The sequence below is a fragment of the Paroedura picta genome, chromosome 9, assembly GCF_049243985.1.
Source record: "Paroedura picta isolate Pp20150507F chromosome 9, Ppicta_v3.0, whole genome shotgun sequence".
NCBI classification, from domain to species: Eukaryota; Metazoa; Chordata; class Lepidosauria; order Squamata; family Gekkonidae; genus Paroedura; species Paroedura picta.
Genome location: NC_135377.1, coordinates 70768993 through 70790609, shown reverse-complemented (window position 1 = coordinate 70790609; position 21617 = coordinate 70768993). Strand labels below are relative to the sequence as shown.

Sequence of the window (21617 nt, the reverse complement as noted above, 5' to 3'; positions counted from 1 at the left end):
GGGAATAGGAAGAATGCTCAAGTGCAAAAGGCTGCCTGATAATATCTCCACCAGTCTTGCGTATTTTGATTTTGCCACTACCAGTGAATTGATAAAATCATTCTCATTTCCATTGACTTAGTTCATTCGTGTTGTTCAGGCTTATGTGATGCACATCTGCGATAGCTCCCTATTTACTTCCATTTTTAAATCAAAATTAATTCTGCTGTAGTCCTGCTGACATTAATATCAGCCTGTTATTTCCACGACAATATTGCCCACCATATGCTAGAAATTCTAGCCTGAGAAACTCCGGTACATCTGCAGTTAATCACCGTAGAGGCAGTCCTTACGGAACTCAGTAGGTCGATTGGGAGAACCAACAGAGCAGTATGTGGGTCCTGGAACAGACACATTGTAAAATGATTTCCCCCCCCCCTTCTTCAACCGTGCGTGCCTTTAAGAAGAAAAAGGGTCTGTACGTGGGTGATGAATTCTGACTTCCTGAAGCAAACAGACATCACAAGATCTTGGAATTAAGACACCCTTTCAGAGAAGGATTTAATCACGCAGTTAGACTGGAATGCTTTGGGATGTAACAAAAAAAAAAAAAAAAAGTAAAGCAAACCATAAGGTGAGGCAAGATTCTCTGTCCCCACCCCACGAGGATAAGGTATCCTATCTGTGATAGCAAAATGCAAATCGCAAGACAGCCCTTAGCCAAAGCTGTTGTAAGATACATTTATGAAAAAGAGGATGTTATTACCCATATGCCTGGCTATAAAAACATGTATACTCGATAGCAGGGGTAGTCAAACTGCGGCCCTCCAGATGTCCATGGACTACAATTCCCATGAGCCCCTGCCAGCGAATGCTGGCAGGGGCTCATGGGAATTGTAGTCCATGGACATCTGGAGGGCCGCAGTTTGATTACCCCTGCTCAATAGTTTTGTGGAATGCTTTCATTCTGTACACACTACTGGAAGTGGGGAGGGGGTGCGGGGGGGGGGTGGACCCTGGACCTTTCTGGTAGTATTTACAAAAAGAAATTGAGCTGTCCCAAAGCTTTTATTAATCTGATTTGCAGAGTATCCGCCAGCATCTGGGGACCTACTAAAGATGTTTTCTTTAAATGCGATGTGAAGAGGTCAATGCAAATAGCATTGTGATTACCCTACGAGATAGCAAGGCCTTTATACCAGATGGAGGGAGTCTAAATCATTGCATTGGAGCACAGACTATTTATTGAACAAGGGCTCGGCTTTACTGGTAGCACCCCGGTTGCTTTTTTTTTTTTTCACTAAGGGATTAACATATTTCATTCATTTTGGCTTGATTTACGGTGGTATATTTTTTTCCCCAGATAACATTTCAGGAGAGCAGTGTGGTCTAGAATGACTGAGCACTAGGCTGGGAGTAAAAAAAAAACCCAAATTCTATTCCTTGTCCAGCTGCTTATTCAGTGAGAGATGTGGAAGACATTTGTTGCTCAGTGCTTGCCCTCTTCACCCTGCATCTGCCTTCACTATTTAGCACTGAAATATCTGCAGAGCAAAGGCCTGTAAGTGGCCCAGAAATGCAACTTGGCCACCAATGAAAATTGGATGTGGGAATGTGTGCAATGACTGTAATTTCTTTTTTCAAAGGTTTTCCATGGGTATTTGAATTTTCTCGTTATAGAAAGGTATTTGCCGTGGTTCTTAACTACGTAAATGCAAACTCGTTAGCTACAGCTTGTGGCTTGTTCGCATTCGACAAATTTAGGTTTTATTTATTGGCAGTCTTAGTTGAGATTTTAGACTGTCATCTTTTGTGTGTTCAATAAACGTTGTTTTACTGTAAGCTGCATTCAGTGTCACAAGAAGGGTGAAATAAATAAATAAAGCAATTGGTTATGGTGGCTTCATGACACCCTGGGGTTTCTTGAGAGCCCTAGAATGGGTGGGAGTTAATTTTTAATATATTTTTAATTAGTTAAATATTTATTGGGTGATGATATGACCGTATATGGTCTTGTTGACCTGCTCCCCCAATGGCCAATGACGGGCCTGAAGGAGGTGGAAAGGGTGGGCGTAGACACAGCCATGCTTCCAACCACATTCTGCACAGTCATGCCACTTCAGGGGGCTTCTTGAAGTCTGAAGAATGCTTCAGGAGTTTCTCAATGGTAAAAAGGTTGAGAAAGGCTGCCCTGACCTACCTCAAGAGTTCATATGATAATATCAAAGGGGGCTGCAGTCTGTAGGAGGGAAGAATAATGTAAGCTGGTTTGAGCCTCCATTGGGAAGACATTTAGGGTGTGAATATCTAAATCGATAAATCTTGATTTTTCTATAGCTAAGTTAACAAACAAGGCAGATGCACAGTCTAAAAAATAAGGCAGATATTCAAGTTCTTAATTTATTGTACTTGTTAAATCTGATATGGGGGGGGGCATTGGATGATGACAATTTCTAGAATGGCAAAGTGTGGTTTACAGAGTCAATGAATCTTACAATACGTGTTTTTTATTTGTTGAGATCGCAGGTCACCATATCCTGGAGTTGAGTTGTAGGGTAGCCAGCCTTCAGATCGGGCCTGAAATGATCTGGAATCCAACTTTGAAAAGTAAACCCTATAGCATTATACCCCATGAAGATCCCTTGCTTCCCCAAACCCCAGCCTCCCCAAGCTCCTCCATCAAGTCTACAGGAATTTCCCAACCTGGAACTGGCAAACCAGGTTGTGAGCTACAATTTCAGGAATATCCACCTAATTCAATAACCTGGCTGCCATGTCAAATGCTTTTGAATTAGTTCTCATGTTCCCACCCAGTATGGCTGGTTTAACTGATGTGTTGCTGTTAAATGGTTAATCAAAAGCAATGAATACTGTATAATTTGAAGCAATTGACTTAGTTTATTCTTTTATTCATGTTGTTCATGCTGTCCTACCGCTAGGAATCCACAGTGGCTAGGTGCAGCAGCCACCGTGCATAATTGGTCACAGTGGAACAAAATATCCTCAACCATTAGATATAGGTAGAAAGGGGAGGGTGTTTGTGTGTGCCTGCAATGGGGATTAATTGCCAGTAAGAGCTGGCTACCGTGAAGAGTAAGTGATAATAGCTGAGACTGGATTAAGGCAGTAATCAAGGTTTGTGAATTGCTAGGATGGAAGTTCAGGCTTTCTCAACCAGGGTTTCATGAAACCCTTCAGTTTCTTGACAGCACTGGAAGGGTTTACGGAATGGGTGGGTGTTAAACATTTATCAGGTGATATGCCCATATATATCGACTCCCAAAATGTTTAGTGATGGGCCTGTAGGGGGTGGGAAGGGGAGGTGACCCGGGTAGATATGTACACAGCTATGCTACCCAACCATATTCTGCATGATTGCACCACATCTGGGGTTTCTCAAAGCCTAAAAAAGTTGAGAAAGGCTGTTCTAGATATGAGAAGCTAGAAATTTGAGGTTACATTTTGTTATTTCTTTCTTTATAGGTTTGTGCTTCACTGGAGTTGTTCTAATTTTCCTAATAGTATGGTCCTGTTATCAGGACTAAAATTAAAACAAACCAAATGTGTGTTGTCTTTCTTCAGGCTATGTGGCTGATGTTGCAAGTCAATGAACCAGAAGACTTTGTGATTTCCACTGGGGAGGTTCACAGTGTCCGTGAATTTGTGGAGAAGGCCTTTGAGCACATTGGAAAAAGCATCGTGTAAGTAGAAGCACACCGCCACAATGGTTTTGCGTATAAATCATGTCTTTGAATGTTCTTATATAAAGCATTATTTTACTTTGTGTATCTTATTTCTGACTATATTGAAGAGATTTAATATTTTCTGGTGCTGATATGTTACAAACTCCTTATTCAAAAAGCATAATTAAATCTATTTGAAGGGCAAACAACCTAAGGCATGTGCTAGTGGAGGAATCTGGACTTCTTCTTGGACTTTAGCTTTTCCTTGTTTGAAAGTTTACTGAAAGAACAATTCACATTCTACCCAGAACCAGCCAAGATAACAGATCTTGCAGGATTGGTGCAACCATTACTAAGCCTTGACATGTCTCTCCAATAAGGGAATTTCATCATTGGGGAGCCAGCCACTACCAGGACCACTTTTGGGCATTCATAGAATAGAATAATAGAATCATAGAATCATAGAGTTGGAAGGGGCCATTCAGGCCATCTAGTCCAACCCCCTGCTCAACGCAGGATCAGCCCAAAGCATCCAAAAGCATCCAAGAAAAGTGTGTATCCAACCTTTGCTTGAAGACTGCCAGTGAGGGGGAGCTCACCACCTCCTTAGGAAGCCTATTCCACTGCTGAATTACTGTGAAAATTTTGTTTCCTGATATCTAGCCTATATCGTTGTACTTGTAGTTTAAACCCATTACTGCGTGTCCTCTCCTCTGCAGCCAACGGAAACAGCATCCTGCCCTCCTCCAAGTCAAATGCAAAATGAGATGATACGTAGGGATGACCTCTTTTCATTCTAAAAGAAATATTTCAAAATAACTAGATCCTGTAGATAGATAATTAGATATGAAGACCGGAAGGGGCGGGGAGATAAAAATCTAAAAAGTGGTACATGGCAATTAATAATATTTCCATATCTGCTTAATTCCAAGCATTAAAAACCAAGCCCAACCAAGAGCAACTTATGCTACTTTTACAAAAGGCTTTGGTTTTATCTAGACTTTATGAGAAGGATGTGTCACTGCAGGGAAGTGTTCAAGGGAGTCTTTTTGTTCCCTCGCTGCCCATGTTGCACTCAAAGATTATACAATCAACATAGATTCATAGTTAGATTCACAAATGACAATGCAATAAAAAGCAGCGTTTTCACGTATGTGAAGCTAGGGTTAGGGGCATTTTCCATTTCTTATCTCATTCAATATCTTGGTGAATGGGATGAAGATGATGATGGTGGTGGTGATTTGTCACAGTCATATAGTTGACTGGTAGGTGATATTCTGCCATTTGGGATCTAACCAAGTCCTTGGGAATTACAGAATTTGTCTTGAGAACAAAACAGAATCCACAGACAATTTTATTTGACTCAAGGCCTGAACCAGGATACAGATTTGTAATGAATGTTTGAAATATGGAAAGAAAAGTGTCCTGATTCTACCATCACTGAACGGTGACTAGCAGATCATTGCCGTTTTATCTTGTGAAACAACTCTGTCACAGCAATTATTGTGATGAATTGTCATATATATCTGACTGGTAAATGGTGTTGTGCAATTTGAGATCTATCCACATTCTTGGGAATGGCAGATGTATTTTCTCAAGGTTCTTGCTGTTCCAAGCAACGCCATCAGCGGGTTCAGTGCCCAGAATGGCCAGGTGTTTCTTGAGACTTCCGGGCACTGCTCCAATGGCAACTGGCACAATGGTAACTTTCTTCTCCCAGAGGCGCTCTAACTCTCTTCGTAGGTCTTGACATTTCGTGATCTTCTGCTTTCTTTTCTATTCTGCTGTGTCAGTGATCAAGCCCGTTTTTCATTTTTCCTACAAACCCTTGTAATTAATTGTCACAGTCAAATATTTGACTGGCAGCTTGTGTTCTGCGGTCTGAGATCTAGCCAGTTTGGGTGAGGGACTACAAAGGAAGGCAGTGGCTAACCACTTCTGCTCATGTTTTGCCTTGGAAACCAATGAGGAGTCACCATAAGCCATATGTCCACTGTGACTTAACAGCAAAAAAGAAAAGAGAAGCAGGCTATACAAATTGGTGTTGGAATATTATCCACATTACAGTAACCATCATCTCAGTGACATTTGTCAGCAATGCGGGAACGTCTTTTCCAGCCACACCAGAGGTGATGTCATCATGTGACCACTGGGACCCTATTATTTGAGCAAAACGTCTGTGGGGAAAATGGATTCAGGGAAACAGCAAAACAGTCCCTCCTGTAACGTTTCAGCTATTTGTTACTTAAGCATTTTAGTTGGATTTGGGGGACTTTTCACATAATGTGTTTTGCTGCTTAATTGTCTGTGTGCCTCGTTATCAGGAAAGGACCAGCACGTTCCGTGAATATAAGAGATAGGGTAGCGTTTTCATCTATCTACCATGAGGTGGGATTTGGACAGTGATCCTTCATAGGCCATTGGGGGTGTAACAAGCATGCCTCTGTTTTTATCTGTGCATGGTTGGAGGGCCTGTTATCATTTGTGCCTTTGCTGCAAAAAACCCCATAGTGCTTCTTCTTTAGGTGAATATCCAGATCAAATCAAATCAAATTTATTTAATACAGCACTATGGCCAGATAAAACAGATTGCAAAAAAAAAAAAACATTTCACAGCAGAAAGAATATCCAGATCAGCTAATGTTAAGTACGTCTCCTTGCAATCCGTTTTCCTTGTCACACCACATCTGCCCTACTCGTCATTGTCTTTAGGAAGATCTATATTTTTTAAGAGTTCTCATCATACAAAACCACAAGAAGCATTGAGGCGTGGATGCAGAGTATTTACAGTGCATATTCCACATAGTTTCACTGCAAATACTAAATTCCTTCTCAAGGTCAAATAATAAAATCAGGATGGCTTTGTATGTGTGTTCTGTAATATATCTTTTTATTGTTTATTATTTCGTCAGTTGTCTTCCTTCTGTATTTTCTCCGGGCCCCCTTCATCAGCATACCAAGCTCAGCTGGAGGGCAGAAAAGAAAGTTACAGGTTTTCCTAGCACACTACAATAAGCGTCCTTGGTGCTGCTAGTGAACCTTTAGCAGGGCCAGTAGCTTTGGCTTGGGAAGCAAGACCTGACAAATTCAATAAACATACAGACTTGCACAGAGATATATTTTGTTATTGCAACAATCCCCGAAATAAGTGGTTGGACAGAGGAACAATCAGTCTTGTTCATTTGGTCTGATGAAAAAAAAATGACCTTGCATTTTCCCCAAACATCAGGAAAGTGCAACAAGATGTGCCTTGGTCCATCTAGTTTAGTACCATCTATTCTGTCTGGCAGAGTAGACAAAGGATGGAGATAGGAGCATGGAAGACTAAGGCATGGCCCCTCAAACCAAAAAATAGTGAACATACATTTCCCCTACCATTAAAGATTACCTCGGCTAAACATCCAGAAGTTCCTGACAGAGCGGTTCCTCAGTGGAACAAGCTTCCTCGGAAGGTTTTAAGCAGAGGCTAGATAGCCATCTGACAGAAATGCTGATTCTGTGGACATAGGCAGATTGTGAGTGGGTGGGCAGGAAGGGATTGGGTTGGTGCTTGGCTCCTGCGGCCATTCCTTGCATGCTCAGGGAAATGCCAATCACTACTTTGGGTTCAGGAGGCAAATTTCTCCCAGTTCAGACTGGCCAAGGATTCTGGTTTTCTTGGAGGGGGAGCATCATCTGAGCATGGAAGGGAGGTCACTGCGGTTGTGAATTTCCTGCATTCCGCAGGGAGTTGAACTAGATGACCCTAGAGATCCCTTCCAACTCTATGATTCTTTAAACTGGAAACAGACTTAAAGCAACGCTTATTTCCCATGGTTGTTAGGAAAAAAGGTGTTCAATTTTTTCTCCCTGCAGTGAGGTCTACTAAGAAGATTAATTGTAGGCTGCAAGAACAAGCACACACATAAATAATTGGCCCGTCTAGCTCAGTATTGTGTACTGCATCTGACAATGATTTGCCAAGGCCACAGGTAGAGAACAGAGATGGGATGTTGAAAAGGGCTGCTATTTGAGGCCACTGCCCCCCACCTCCACCAACCTTTGGCCCCATGCGTGCTGTCTCCTCGTGGAGCAGCTAATGGCACTTTCTCCTTAGGTCCACAAAAGGCTTCTTCAGGAGGATTGCCTCACTCAGGTAAGTCAGACTTGCACTGTCTCTTGTGGAAGAATTCCATCTTCCCCATACCAAACCTCCATTTTGATGCTATTAACCATAACAAATTCCTGAAACAACTTGGCTACATCCTCAGTCCACAATAACGGAAACTAATCTAAATAACTTCAGCTAGCTCAGACTCTATCAAAAACATTGTCTTGCACTGGGCTTGGGAGGTGATCAGAAGCCAATATAATTGCTGTAATACTATCCTGATACCTGGCCTTTGGTATCATCCACATGTTGGTGACACCATTGCTAAAACCTTGTGATGACCCTCTCAGAGGCTTCCTGTAGACATTAAATAGCATGGGAGATAAGTCTGAACCCTGCAGAACCCCAAAGGTCATGGAACAGAGCAGGAATCCTCTAGCATGACCTTCTGACCCGCCATATAGGACTTGAACCACTAACCTCCCTTAGCACTGAGAGGCAGCCCAGTACAATAATGTGACTGATGGTTCCAATCAAACTCAGGGCCATGGACTCTTGGAAAACTAGTTCCCTTGCTCCTGATATCTGACTGTCAGGATCAAAATCAGATCAAGGATACCCCTGACCCTAAATGTTATATATTAACATTATAAAATGAATCTAGAGATCAGTATCACAGGCAGATTTTTAGAATTAAATCTCATATTGTTATTTACAAACTGACAACTGTGTGTACATATCTATGTGTACAGTGTAACTGGGTTGTGTGTGTACATGTATAAGCAGGGGAATATGCAAGGCCATGTGGAGGAACGATTGCATATTTGCAGTTTTGCCATTTCTGCTTATTTTTTGTACTTTCCCCTAGTTTTGTCCCTTTGATTTCAGTTACAAAAAAGTCCGTACCCTCAAATTTAATCAGTTACCAGAATTCTCATTCAGGGATAACACTGCTTCATATTGTCCTTATCTGAACCAGTGAAGAAAAGGAAATGTTGATATATGAAGTGTGAGATGTTTCATCTGGAAAACAACAGCATCTTTCATCTCTGAAATCTCATTTAATATATTGAGAAAAGAGCATATTCATAATTTTTAATGCAGTTAGAGCCAAGGAAAATTTTCGAATGATAAGGCTCCAAGTGATTCGAAATCAGTTCTTTGCACTGACAGGAACGCCTTGAAGCTACGAATTTTTTCGCCCTGTAACTATTACACTTTCCCCCCTTCTTTTTTTCCTTCTGCCGATTACTAATTAAGTAACGTGACGGGGAAACACTTCCCTTCTCTAATTTGAACTCCAACAGGATAAACCAAACAGGCAAACACTTGTCTTGACTAATTTTCTGTCATTAATCTTATTAAATCAGAGGAGTATTATAAGGATCGCCTCAAACCACTGCAGAACTCAAGAGTTCTTTGCAGACTGTCGTCTGTGAAGGAAGGGGAGGGGGAAACCCCATACATGTGATGGAAAGATTTATGAATTCTCCATTAATATCATCCTGCATTTAGATTTTCAGTGGAAGCATGTATTGCTTCACGGGTGAAAATGAATACAAAAAAAAACTGAGTGTACCATGATGCCAGGTTGGTCTGCATTGTTACATTCCTTGCCTGAAAATAATCAAAAATGTCCCCCCACCCAGGGTATTTTTATTATGTGTAAGCCATGTGGAGTATTTGGTGAAGGGGAGGGATATTAATATTTTAAAGGAATAGAGTTCTCCCTCTGAGGAAGAGGAGATCTTGGTGGGTGATTCTCATCCTTCATTCAGGGAGGCAGAAACAAGTGTTTTCCACTTCCTGTCTCCTTAGTGGGAGTCCCCCATTTCTTCAATTCTTTTCCTGCCTCAACAGGGAGAGCAGTTTTGAATAGGCTGTGCTTTACCTCTTCATTCTACTTTCTTCTTTTTGACATATCCATTTCTTAATATTCTTCCCTTTCCTTTCATCTACATAGTAGTCACTCTAGTCTTCCCTGTCTTTCATTTTGCATGAAGAGAACACGAAAGAAGTCTCATACAGCCAGCAAAGCAACTGTTGGCCACAGTGGCAATTTTATCCTTCTGGCAGGCTCACAGAGCATGTATTCCACTGCTCTGATAATGGTTCACTTTGAGGAAAGTGATGGTTTCCTCTCCAAAGGACAGTTGGAAGCCTTCTTTGTCGCCAATCCCAGTAATAACCCCAATGTGCTCGGCATGATTCATACAGAAACCCCTCTGACAACACTTACCAGGATGAAGAAATAAGAACAATGAAGATCTACTCTAGCCAGATCTAAAATCAACAACAGCATATCTGGTGTAATTGTGAGTGATATGCTGGGATCTGGACCATCCACCTTATCCCCAGGTGTTTGAATTTAATCAGACAAATCATGAGGGAAAAAATCATGCACTTTTGTTTGGGGGGAATATCAGAAGAGACAGGTCACATTCAAGCCCTCCCCCCCCCTTTCCCCTTCTACACATGGGGATCTACACAAAGGAAGACCCACCTGATCCACCAAGGATATCAATGCGGTCCAGAAATATATAGTGAAGTGGAAGAAAGGGAAGATAAGGCGTTTCTTTCAAATGCGGATGAGGAGGGCATAGAAATTCCTGAACTGTCCATAAGATTATTTAAATCTGAGGACTATCAATACATTTTATCCAAGACTACGGCAGCCCTAGACTTACAATAGGAACAATTCTTTCCTAGGACCAGTATAGTGAAGAGTCTTTCACTTTCCTGAATTCTTTGAGAAATAATTAAACGTGGAATGCGCAATAAGCAGTTTTCAAGTTTTATTAAGAAACTGTATGCCTTACCATTATTCACTAAAGCATGACTATGAACTAATCCTGGTGGGGAGAGTTGACAAACTTCACCCCCACTCTGTAGATAATTTAGATCCTTTCAGACTGACTCAGCAGACAGACCATGAGGGAAAATGGTCCCTAAAGAAAGATCTGTTCAGCCTTCCTCTGCTGAATCTTTTCATCTCACCAACCAACCATCAGATGAACAGGTTCTTCACCAGATATTTTCATCCCTAGGCCAAAGCAACTAATGCCCTAATGTCCCATTAGCCAAAAAGTCTTCTGTTTGCCTATCCACCCAACCCAGTTCTTCCCAAAATGATCAGGAAGATCAAGGAAGAAGGCAGATATTTTCGTAGTAACTCCACATTGGCCTTGTTGACCCTAGTTATCATCCTTCAGCAAGGACTCTATGGCATTCAAACCCAGAGTAGCCACCTTTAAGTGCATAGAGGTTGTTCTGAAGAACCGTCTGCAGTTAGCATATTCTGCAGAAGTGCCAAATATCTTACTAGCTTCTAGAAAACAATCAATCAGAAGAATCTACAATATGTCTTGGAAAGCATTTGTCAGAAGGGATAGTAGAACAGTATTGATCTTCTAAAACCAGATTAAAACTATCTTATCATTTTTAAAAAGACGTTGACAGACTCAAGGCTTCCACATTATAGTGTAAGGTAGGAGCTCTTGCAACCCTTATTACAGGTCTTGAGTTTATTCAGACACTTTAAAGAATCTACCATAGACATGCAGATTTCCAAGGTGGAGATTACACACCATTCTTTCTGCCCTTAGCAGACATCCCTTGGAGTCTATTAAAGAATGAAGACCTTGTTTCTTATAGCCATCGCAGCAGCTTGAAGGATGTCCAAGCTAGGCACTCTAATGATCAAATCTGAGGTGTGCATCTTTCATAAAGACAAAATGGTCATGAGGACAGACCCTACCTTCAAGCTTTCCCAAAAAGTTCCAGGGTTGAGTTAAAACCAAAAGATCTGTCAGTGAAAGGATGGGTTAGTCAGCTTCATTTTATAAGAAACCACACTATGAGAGCAGCTTAGTCTATGAGGGAACAACACTGGATTTCAGAGGGAAAATTTACCTCAAAGAGTATGGGGGCCTATCATATTCACCCACTGATATTTGTCCACAGTCAGATCATTGCCCTATTATATGCTAATTGTGTGGTTAGTGGCTGTTGAGATAGTTTAAGATGAAATAGACCAGTGGTTCTCAATCTGGGGGTTGGGAGCCCTTTGGGGGGTCAAATGACCCTTTCACAGGGATTGCGGCAGTACAAGCAGCTTGTCTGGAGGGCGTCATCCACATAACAGCCTTGTGGGGTAGATCGAGACAGGAGCAGTGGAAAAGAGTGAGATGGTGGGACAGACAGAACTGAACTGAGAAGCCCGGGGGAAAAAACAATTTATATACAATCATGAATTGTTAAAGAACATTTGCTTAATTTTATGGTTGGGGGTCACCACAACATGAGGAACTATATACAATACAATACAATACCTTTATTGGCATAAAGCAGATAAGCAGGATAAACAAAGTTAGTCAAGATACGTCAGACAGTTTAAATTTAAAAACTGAGGACAGAAATTCAGCCATAATAAAAGTGACGTCGGCATCCTTATCACTCAGTAAAAATTGGCAAATCAGGAACTATATTAAAGGGTCACGGCATTAGGAAGGTTGAGAACCACTGAAATAGACATATCCTTAAGACTGTTTTGCCCTCCTGTAGCAGAACAATTTAGCATCTCTGAACATGAAGACAGAACTAAGGGATCTGAATGGATCAGAAGGAAAAAAAACACAAGAAATATTTATATTTCTGAAATAAACAAGTATAAATAAAGGGAACAAGCTAATAAAATGAGGTGTCTTCTCACAATAAGGACCTAGAAGTCCAATATGATTTTGTGTTGTGCGTGACTGTTCCATTTTACATCTACCATGCAAGCTCCAATGGAGTGGCCAACCTGAAGGACAACTGGGGTCAAAGTTCAGTAACCTGGAAAAAAAATCACTCCCCATATCAACTATGCCTGCTTCAGTGGGACGAACATCATAATCAGCACCAGCAATGCATGCTGGACGCCAATTTGAAAAAAGAAGTAAAGTTTTATGAAAAAGCAACGGTAAAAACTGATTTGAGAATTCTGTGCTCTTGTGATTATCTGTATTTTAACTCTACTAGGCCAGCAGGCACAGCACATAGATGCCCTATCTGGAAATACTTTTCAAACCTCGGCAATGGTTTGAAAAAAGCAACCTTAAACCATTACATTCAAACCACTCACTTAGAAGCCATCCCATAGGAATTTATGAGACCAATCTGGAGTAAACGTTTTTGGCCCTTAATGTCATTTGAAGTGTATTGTTGCATACATCTTGCTTTAAACCTGCTTCATTTCATTTAACTGTGGATGCTGACATGATTTGCCCTCTGTTTTAGACAAGCATATCCTCAGCTTCCCATAAACTTTGATTCCTCCAGTGTGGCTTTTACCCTGTTTTTTTGCGTAATCTGAGTTTGTATTATCTCTGCCTTTGATCAGGACTCATGCAGAGAAGATCCTTCTGTTCTGTCAACACACTTCGAGAAGAAGAGTCGACAAACCTTAAGAGTGGCTTCCACCTCACCCCACCCTGCAAGCAATTTAGATCCTTTCAGGATAGTTAACTGAGTGTACTCTGTTTTGTATGAAAATAGCTGCAGAACAAATTATCCTCAGTATGCTCTCTGTAAAAATCTTTGAAAGGAGTCTCCGTTATTACACCCAAGTCACTCAACTAACAATTACTTCTGCTTGGGTTCCTGAAAACAAAAGGTGACTGTGCCCATTCAGAGAGACTTTTTCGGAGCAGGGTTGGGCACACTTCCTTTGTTCCTCTGGCGTTTGAGTTACAGCCTCCAGCTGGTTATGTTTCCAGTGTTGTTCTGACCATCAAGAGGGCCATAGAGGTATCATGAGGTTCATTGTGGGGTTCCATAGACCTCTGAGCATAGGGGGTACTTCCAGGTCAATAAGAAGGTGACTTGGAACACAATTCTGCAGCAGTTTGGTTGCGCAATTTCTTTCTGCTCTTTTCTCACAAAGGCATTAGAATGGCTATAAGGCAGGGGAAGTCAAAGTGTGGCTCTCCAGATGTCCATGGACTACAGTTCCCATGAGCCCCTGCCAGCGAATGCCTTGGACATGGACATCTGGAGGGCCGCACTTTGACTACCCCTGCTGTAAGGGAACAGAATGATGCTCAGAGTTGTCGGACCTAAAGTTATCAGGCAGTTTAAAGCAGTTTCAGGCTGGGGACCGGCAGCAGCAGGGAGGGCGATTGTGCAGCCGTGCATGCGTGCATGCGCCATGTGCAGCCCGGCCGTACATGTGCAATGCGCATGCGCATCCCTGCTTCCCTCTCCCCCCCTCCCACAATAAGAAGCTTGCCGGGCCGCAAGCTTGCGGCCTGGGAAGTTTTTTACTGCAGGGAGAGGGAGCTGCAGCCCGGTGCCAGGGCCTTTGCGGCCCGGCAGCGGGCCGCAGGCCAGTGGTTGGGGACCACTAATTTAAAGGACTGAGAACATGCTATGGGCCGTGTACTTCTCCTTTTTCTTTTCCCCCCGCTTTTCATATATGTGATTTTCTCTCTCCCATTTTCTCTTCTTGTTTCTCAGGGCAAGTGACTGACTGACAGCCGGGAGAAGAGCACCTTGGGAACTCATAGTTCTTTAGGCAAAATTTCGGCAAAGCCGAATATCAAATAAGGCACCGCTAACAAGAACCTATGCAACAATTAGTCTGGCTTTCTCAACCAGGGTTTCATGACGCCCTGGGGTTTCTTGATGGCCCTGGATGGGTTTCCTGAATGGGTGGGAGTTAATTAATGTTTTATATATTTTAAAAAATGTGTTAAACAGGTGGGCGCGTACGCAACTATGCTTCCCAACCATATTCTGCATGATCGCACCACTTCTGGGGTTTCAAGAATGTTCCAGGAGTTTCTCAATGGTAAAAAAGTTGAGAAAAGCTAGTCTGCAGCCAGACCAGTTGTGAACTGAGAGTTCTATGTCTGGAGCATCCAGTGGGTTTCTTTTAACTCAGTTTATCACATATATGGTGGCCCATTTCCTATCAGGATCACAGCACAAGCACAGGGAAGGTTTAAAATTTCCCCTCAGACCGTTTTCCTTAACTAAAAGCATCTACAGTGTCAGGGGGAGTCTTAAACCCTTCTTTGCCTTGTGCTGTGGGCTCCGTCTGAATTGGGCTCTGCATGCCTGTCCAACTAAGATGAACAAATTGGCATTCCTGGACCAAGCTCTGGCCACCCCATAGAGTGGAGAGATGACTTGGGTGTTGGGCATGATTGCTCTGGAGTGCCCTGTCCCCTCCCTCAGAGCTTGGAATGCCCCCTGGATTTATTGAAGAGCTTGGATCAATTAAATGATTGAGGAAATAGTACATTGCCATGGTACCTGTGTAGTCCCAAATGAGGCCTATGGCAAAGAGTTTTTTGAAACCCCAACTACTGTTGGTGTTCCATTATTATTATTGTTGTTGTTGTTGTTGTTGTTATAATAAAAGCAACCTCCATTCCAAGAACATACTCTGCATTGGGCCACTTACCCTTTTCATCTCGACTGTGGTGCACATGATTCGGAGTTCCCCATCCTCCAGCATCAGCCCAACCCTCCATCTCGCCATATGAATTCACTATCCAAGCCAGATTCGACAGAGTTGTATTTCATGTCCTAGTCATTGTACCAAGGATAGTGAGACCACTGTAATCAGGGCTGGGATTCATGTGCCTCTCTTGTGGTTCCAGCCTTTTTCAGTGATGGCATTCTGCCTTTGGAATGCACTCCCTTGAGGCTCGCCTGTTGCCTACTTTCCTTGCTTAAGGGGAAAAAAGGATTCTAGACAAGCAAGGGGTTATGTGGAATTAACTTGAAATGCTGTATGCATGTGATGGGATTTTGAAACCAGGGTGCCCTCCCCCCGCCCCAACACATGGAATCTTTGTCTCTCCCTCTCCTAACACAAAGGTCTTTCTCTGTTCTTTCTTTAGATTGTATTATTTATACTTGAGGTTGTGATAGACCATACTTTAACATCTCAGAACTTTTGTTTAAACAGGTAGTGGACTGTGAGGGGTTAATTCTTCATGGAGCCAGAGAACCTTGAGTGACAGGCTGCTCCCAGTATTTCATTGGTTAGCATCAATTGAACAAAGAAAGACTTCTGAACAGGATACTGAGGAGAATCCAGTCTGAATTCAGCACTGACTGAGAATAGTTTAAAACTGATTGAGTATTGGAAAAGTTGGCAGGGAAGAGTGGGTAGTTAGGAGAAGACTCCCATTTGAGTCAAGGAAAAGGGATTGTGAAAATAAGAATTTCCCTATCCAGCCAAAATAGGGAGATAGCTATGAAGAGTGCAGCAATCCCTGTTCTGGTGTAATTATTATTTATTATATTTAGATTTATTTATATTAATTAGAAACTGCCTTGTGAAAACTTAAGAGTCAGATAAAAGCCAAGAAGAATACTGGTATTTCCATAGAAGGGGGTTGTGTAAATGGAATCTCCCAGCCTTTTGGAAACCAAAAGAGGCAGTGAACAGACAAAGAAAGTGAACTGGAGTTTTTGGGAAACACTGGAACAAATGCTTTCAATAGCCTAAAACACATGAACTAAAGTCTGTCCACATACTGCTTTACCTCAGAGTTCCATCCTGAATTACCTTAGAAACTTTACCCACTTCACCTGGCCTTTCCCTTCTATGTAGAGTAAAATGCCTGGAGTGCCATTTCAGTTGTTTAAGATAAAGGGGCCTCTTGACCCTTCCCTCAGGTTCCTGGGCTGAGACAGCACCCCAAATCATACTGCAGCAGGGTGGGGCAGCCAGAGTTCTTCAGGAAAGAAAATGGATAACTAGGGTGGTTCAGTCACAAAGGGAAAGAGAAACAGGGGAGAAATATTGCTTCTGAGGGAAATAGAATTCTTTCCCCTCTGTATTTAATAGAAGGGTGTGTCATGGAGATTTATGAATTTTTGGAATAGTTAATACGTAAACAAATTATTCAAAATACTCTAGGAATAAATTGTTTTTAAACCAGCTACATATTCTGCAAAACAAACAGAATCAACCCCATTCTCCTTAACAGTGACCTAGCTATGGACCTGCATGGCATATGGTTGAGGGTGAGACTGTTTGATGTTCCAAAAGAGTGCTCAATGAGACAAAATCTGCATAGGGCCATCCGTGTGTAAGCCTTGGAGAGGGAATTTCAGCTTTGTGGAAACATATGCACACCATTTGCTCATTCTGGTTGTAATTCACCCCATGAACATGAGGTCTACTCACCTCCTTTGTTCCATTTCAGTATTTTTTAAAAGGACAGGCTATAAGCAAGACTGATTGCGTGAATAGAACATATGCTAGTCTACAACAGAGTCAAATTTTTCCCCTTTTGCAAAATCCAGCATGTGGCTTCTAGGAAGTATTTACATAATCATGTAAGGATCATACTAAAAAATCAGAAAGCTTGTTTAAAAATAGCTTTTTTACTTTCATCGTGCTTTGACTAACAGCAATATAGATATAAAATAGTAGATCATAATGAGATGCCTGGCTTTTATTCAGATTTTCCAAATGATTACTTAAGTGTTCTTTTTTTCAACAGATCAGAAGGCAGCTTAGAGATTCCTTGTAAATATGGCCTTGTCAGGGCTGGGAAGGAAACAAAAAGACCTTGAAAAAGCAAAAAAAAAAAAAAGTGACAGACTCATTGACTTGACATAAAATTCTGATGAAAACGTTACAGTCACGATCCCAAAGAAACGTTTCATCACTGATTTTGAAGGTTATATTTTTCTCTGTATGTGTGCACTACATTGTCTAATCATTCCATTTTTTCTTGCCTTCAATATTCCTGTTAACTTGAATACAAATTCCAGAGCAATTACCATGATAACCTGTAACAAGAAAAGCAGAATATTGTGATATTGTGGCATAAAGGCTCATGCACCAAGTTGCATAGACACATAAGCACACTTTTGTCAAGTTGAGTACAGACATATAAACACACACGCACGCAACATGCACACAGATGCACACGGGAATGTAGATGTCAACTGCAAGTAACCTTCCCTGCACCTGACAGTGGCCTCCAGTTTGCAAAAAGTTTCTCCTACAACTCAACCACAAGATCAAACACAACGTGCATACTTTAGAAGTGTCTGGTCAAACTTCTGCTTTCGTCCCAGGGGCCATTGTTTCGCAGAAAGAACTGCCACCAGCCTTGTCTAAGAACCAGGGAGCCAAACACTCTTGCCCTCTGAGCTGTAGAGTCATTTTGGAGTGACTAAATGTTTCTCCCCTTTGCAGGTGGGAAGGCAAGAATGAAAACGAAATAGGCCGATGCAAAGAAACCGGGAAGATCCATGTGACGGTTAACCTCAAATACTACCGGCCAACTGAAGTGGTAAGCAAAGGCATTCTTTCAGATTTACCAACTGATGATACAGCCATTCGGTCACCAAATTGCTGTGTTTGGACAGCTGTTTGCAAGGAGGCTCTAATTGCATGCTTACTGCCAACTTTCACACTTTCTATATATCTCACCATGGTTCCCTCTCGCCCACCCCTACCCCCACTTTCTAATTTTGTTAAATTGTCTGAAGAGAACAACCAAGAACGGGGTAAATTGGCTAATTAAACTGGACTAATTAAAGCTTATATATTAACTGGGTGGCCTATGTTTTGAGTAGAACAAAAACAAATTAATTCTATAAATTCTATAAAATTTTGACAAAATACCGAGAAGATACTTGAAGAAATAGAATAAACAATGGTTATATAATGGAGATGGTAGAGTATAAAGCTTTTATGATCAGGCTGTATATTTGTTCACTTTCCTGTAAGAAAATGCCTATGTCCGTTTTAGCAATATGTTGCTATAATGACTGTAGGCAAAGCAACCAAGAAGGGAAACCAGAGTCCACAAAATACAATATAACGCTGTGTATTTTGATTTGCATCAGTTTTCTTCTAAGAGAAAGTTGACAGAAAGTCCCTGGTAATGCATATTTAATGGGAAATACTCCTTTTAATTCATTGACAGAAATTAAATGCTTATCATTTGACCAGTATACTACTAATCCGTTTTTGTAAATTTGGAAAGGGGCTAAAAGCTGGCAGAGAGTGCTTTAAAAGAACACAGCTGTTTCCACGGCTTTACCTCAAAGAGAGCAAAAGTCGCTTGGCGCTTGTCATCCAGATTCATTATAAGCATTTCTATTGGAGACAATCAGATAGTGAGATGCATGTGATCCCTTCCCTCTGTTTGGGTTGATAAATGTAACAAAACCACCCACCCCCCTCCACTATCTCTAGTTACTGACAGCAGCTGGATGCTGACATAGACTCTTGTCCATTGAATAGCCTCTTGCTAGGGAAAAGTGGCAGAGCATGGCGTTGGTGGGTCACACAGCCTCCTCCTGTTTATAAGCAGTGGTCCCTGCGCATGTGTGGATACAGAACAGGATTACTTGCATTTCACAGACATGTGGTTATCGCCTGCCTTTCCACTGTGCTGTTTTCACTGGCATTTAGGAACATATTTTCAACCTTAATGGTGCAGAATATATATACTCGGTTTGTGAAAAGCCAGGTTTTTTTGACAGCTGACAAGAGTTTCTCTACTCATTGAGTTTTTGTTTTGTGTAGTTTGTCATGTTTTCTACTCTTTCCCTGATCTCTGCTGGAATATGCTCACGGGAAACTGCTTTAATGTGAGCGATGCAATTTAGCACATCTATTCTAAGAACTGTTCCTTTACGTGCAAAGGGGGAAACCAGATATTTCTGAACTGCATCAGTGGTGAGATAAGCTGTCCTACAGTTCTTTGGAAACTTGAGACTAGCGCACCATGCAGTAGGCTGAGCTCCCTTCGAAGGTGAAGAGTATAACTTAGGAGCTCCCAGGAGACCATCACAAAACTAGTGTTCTTTCAAGAACCGTTAAAATTGTCAATTGTAATCCGCAGAGCTGGAGGTGTATTGGATCCAATCTACTCCAAGTTGTCAGATGCTGGGAGGCCATCCCAAAAACCCGGGGGAGGCCATTACATCATTGTCCTAACTTATTTCTAGGCTCTCCGAAGGCTTCTTCTGAAAACAGAAAACTGGGCTAAGGTCTGGTCCAGCAAGACTATTCATGTGTTCTTGGCAAGTTGTATCATAACATCTACTATCCGGCCAAAGTAGATCTGTTTATGAAGGACTGCATCTTTCTATAGCTGGAGGATTTGCCTTATAAAATGTCCTCCGCCTATAAAATAGGGAAAAGAATAAATGAAATACTAGAAATTTATTACTTGGGAAAGGCTAGGATTATTTTGCTAACGTGCGGGACATTAGAAAATGGATTTTTTTGTCTTCCTCTTTCATTTCAAACTCTTTCTTGGGGCTATCTGTTGGCTTACATTGCTAAACGGCCAAAGAACTGTGACAAACATCTTTTGTTGGAAAAAGATCATTCGGTAAAACTAAGACTCTGGATTTGGTTGTGACTAGTGTTGGCAATATTGGATTGTGGGAGGGGGCGATGTTGAACCAAAGCAAAGAGATTAATGTAGCATATATAATGATGCAGAAATTAGATTAAAGGTAAAGGTCTCCCCTGTGCAAGCACCGGGTCATGTCTGACTCTTGGGGTGACGCCCTCCAGCGTTTTCATGGCAGACTCAATACGGGGTGGTTTGCCAGTGCCTTCCACAGTCATTACCGTTTACCCCCCAGCAGCAAGCTGGGTACTCATTTTACCGACCTCGGAAGGATGGAAGGCTGAGTCAACCTTGAGCCGGCTGCTGGGATTGAACTCCCAACCTCATGGGCAGAACTTTCAGACTGCATGTCTGCTGCCTTACCACTCTGCGCCACAAGAGGCTCTTAGATTAGATTAATTAGATTAGAGCAGGCTTTCTCAGCCTGGGTTTCATAAAACCCTGGGGTTTCTTGCCAGTCTTGGAAGGGTTTCCTGAATGAGTGGGAGTTAATTAATTTTTACATCTATTTAAAATATATTAAACATTTATCAGGTGATACGGCCATGTCGACTCCCCCCCCTTCCATGGCTAATAATAGGCCTGGAGTGGGTTGAGGAGCGGAGGGGCCCCGGGTGGGCATGTACACAGAAGTGCTTCCCAACTATATTTGGTTGGCCCACTTCTGGGATTTCTCGAAGCCTGAAGAATGTTTCAGGGATTTCTCAATCGTAAAAAAAAAGTTTAGAAAGGCTGCATTAGAGGATAGTGTAGATAACAACATGTACTTCACAGTAGCATAGTTCATAGTCTTCCAATTAAATGTGTAAAACCTTGTAATTGGAAGATGACTTTGCTCTTTCCTGCCCTATGTCCTGCAGGCAAACTGCTGGCAGTTAGCTATTCTTCGGTCTCCTGATAAAAACTCTGCTCTCCATTATTATCCGCATGATCCTTTTTCTTCCGAGGAAATGGAAACAAGAGAGTTTGAATAATGGTTTGTTTTCTTGTTTGTTTGTTAGATTTTGTTTGCCACCTCTCCTAGCACCACTAGCCTGTGGTGGTTTACAACAAAGTACACAATAAAATACAACAATAAAAAATCCTCTATCACCCACCCTATTCCCTGATCAAGCCATCGCATTACTGCCAAGCTATCGGAAGTACCCCGAAAAGATGTAAGGACAGGATACCAAGGTACCAAAAGGCACCGGGGGGGGGGGGTGGCCAGACCTTACTCAACCTGACCTCAACCAAACACCTGCCGGAAGAGTTCCATCTTGTAGGCCCTGCAGAACTGCAGAAGTTCTGGCAGGGCCCTCAGCTCTTCTGGAAGCTCATTCCATCAGGTTGAGGGCAGGCCCTGGCCCTGGTCAAGACCAGGCAAATCTCTTGAGGGCCAGGGACCACCAACTTGTTTGTACCCGCAGAGTGCAAGGCCCTGCAGGAGGCATAGGGTTAATCCTAGTAACGTCAAATGAAAATTCCATAGAAGAA

The 21617-nt window shown here is 42.0% G+C and overlaps 1 protein-coding gene and 1 long non-coding RNA gene across 3 annotated transcripts in view; one reads left to right on the top strand and one right to left on the bottom strand.

The window, feature by feature from the left end:
- GMDS (GDP-mannose 4,6-dehydratase) overlaps positions 1-21617 on the top strand; it is a 369384-nt gene that overhangs the window by 247203 nt on the left and 100564 nt on the right. For both annotated transcript variants that reach the window (XM_077353300.1, XM_077353299.1), the window contains exons 8-9: positions 3562-3680; positions 17963-18059. In XM_077353300.1, coding sequence (XP_077209415.1) covers positions 3562-3680; positions 17963-18059 — 216 coding nt within the window. The remainder of the gene's footprint in view (positions 1-3561; positions 3681-17962; positions 18060-21617) is intronic.
- LOC143845160 (uncharacterized) overlaps positions 17196-21617 on the bottom strand; it is a 38248-nt gene continuing 33826 nt past the window's right edge. The window contains exon 2 of the long non-coding RNA XR_013234298.1: positions 17196-17550. This is a non-coding gene — a long non-coding RNA (uncharacterized LOC143845160). The remainder of the gene's footprint in view (positions 17551-21617) is intronic.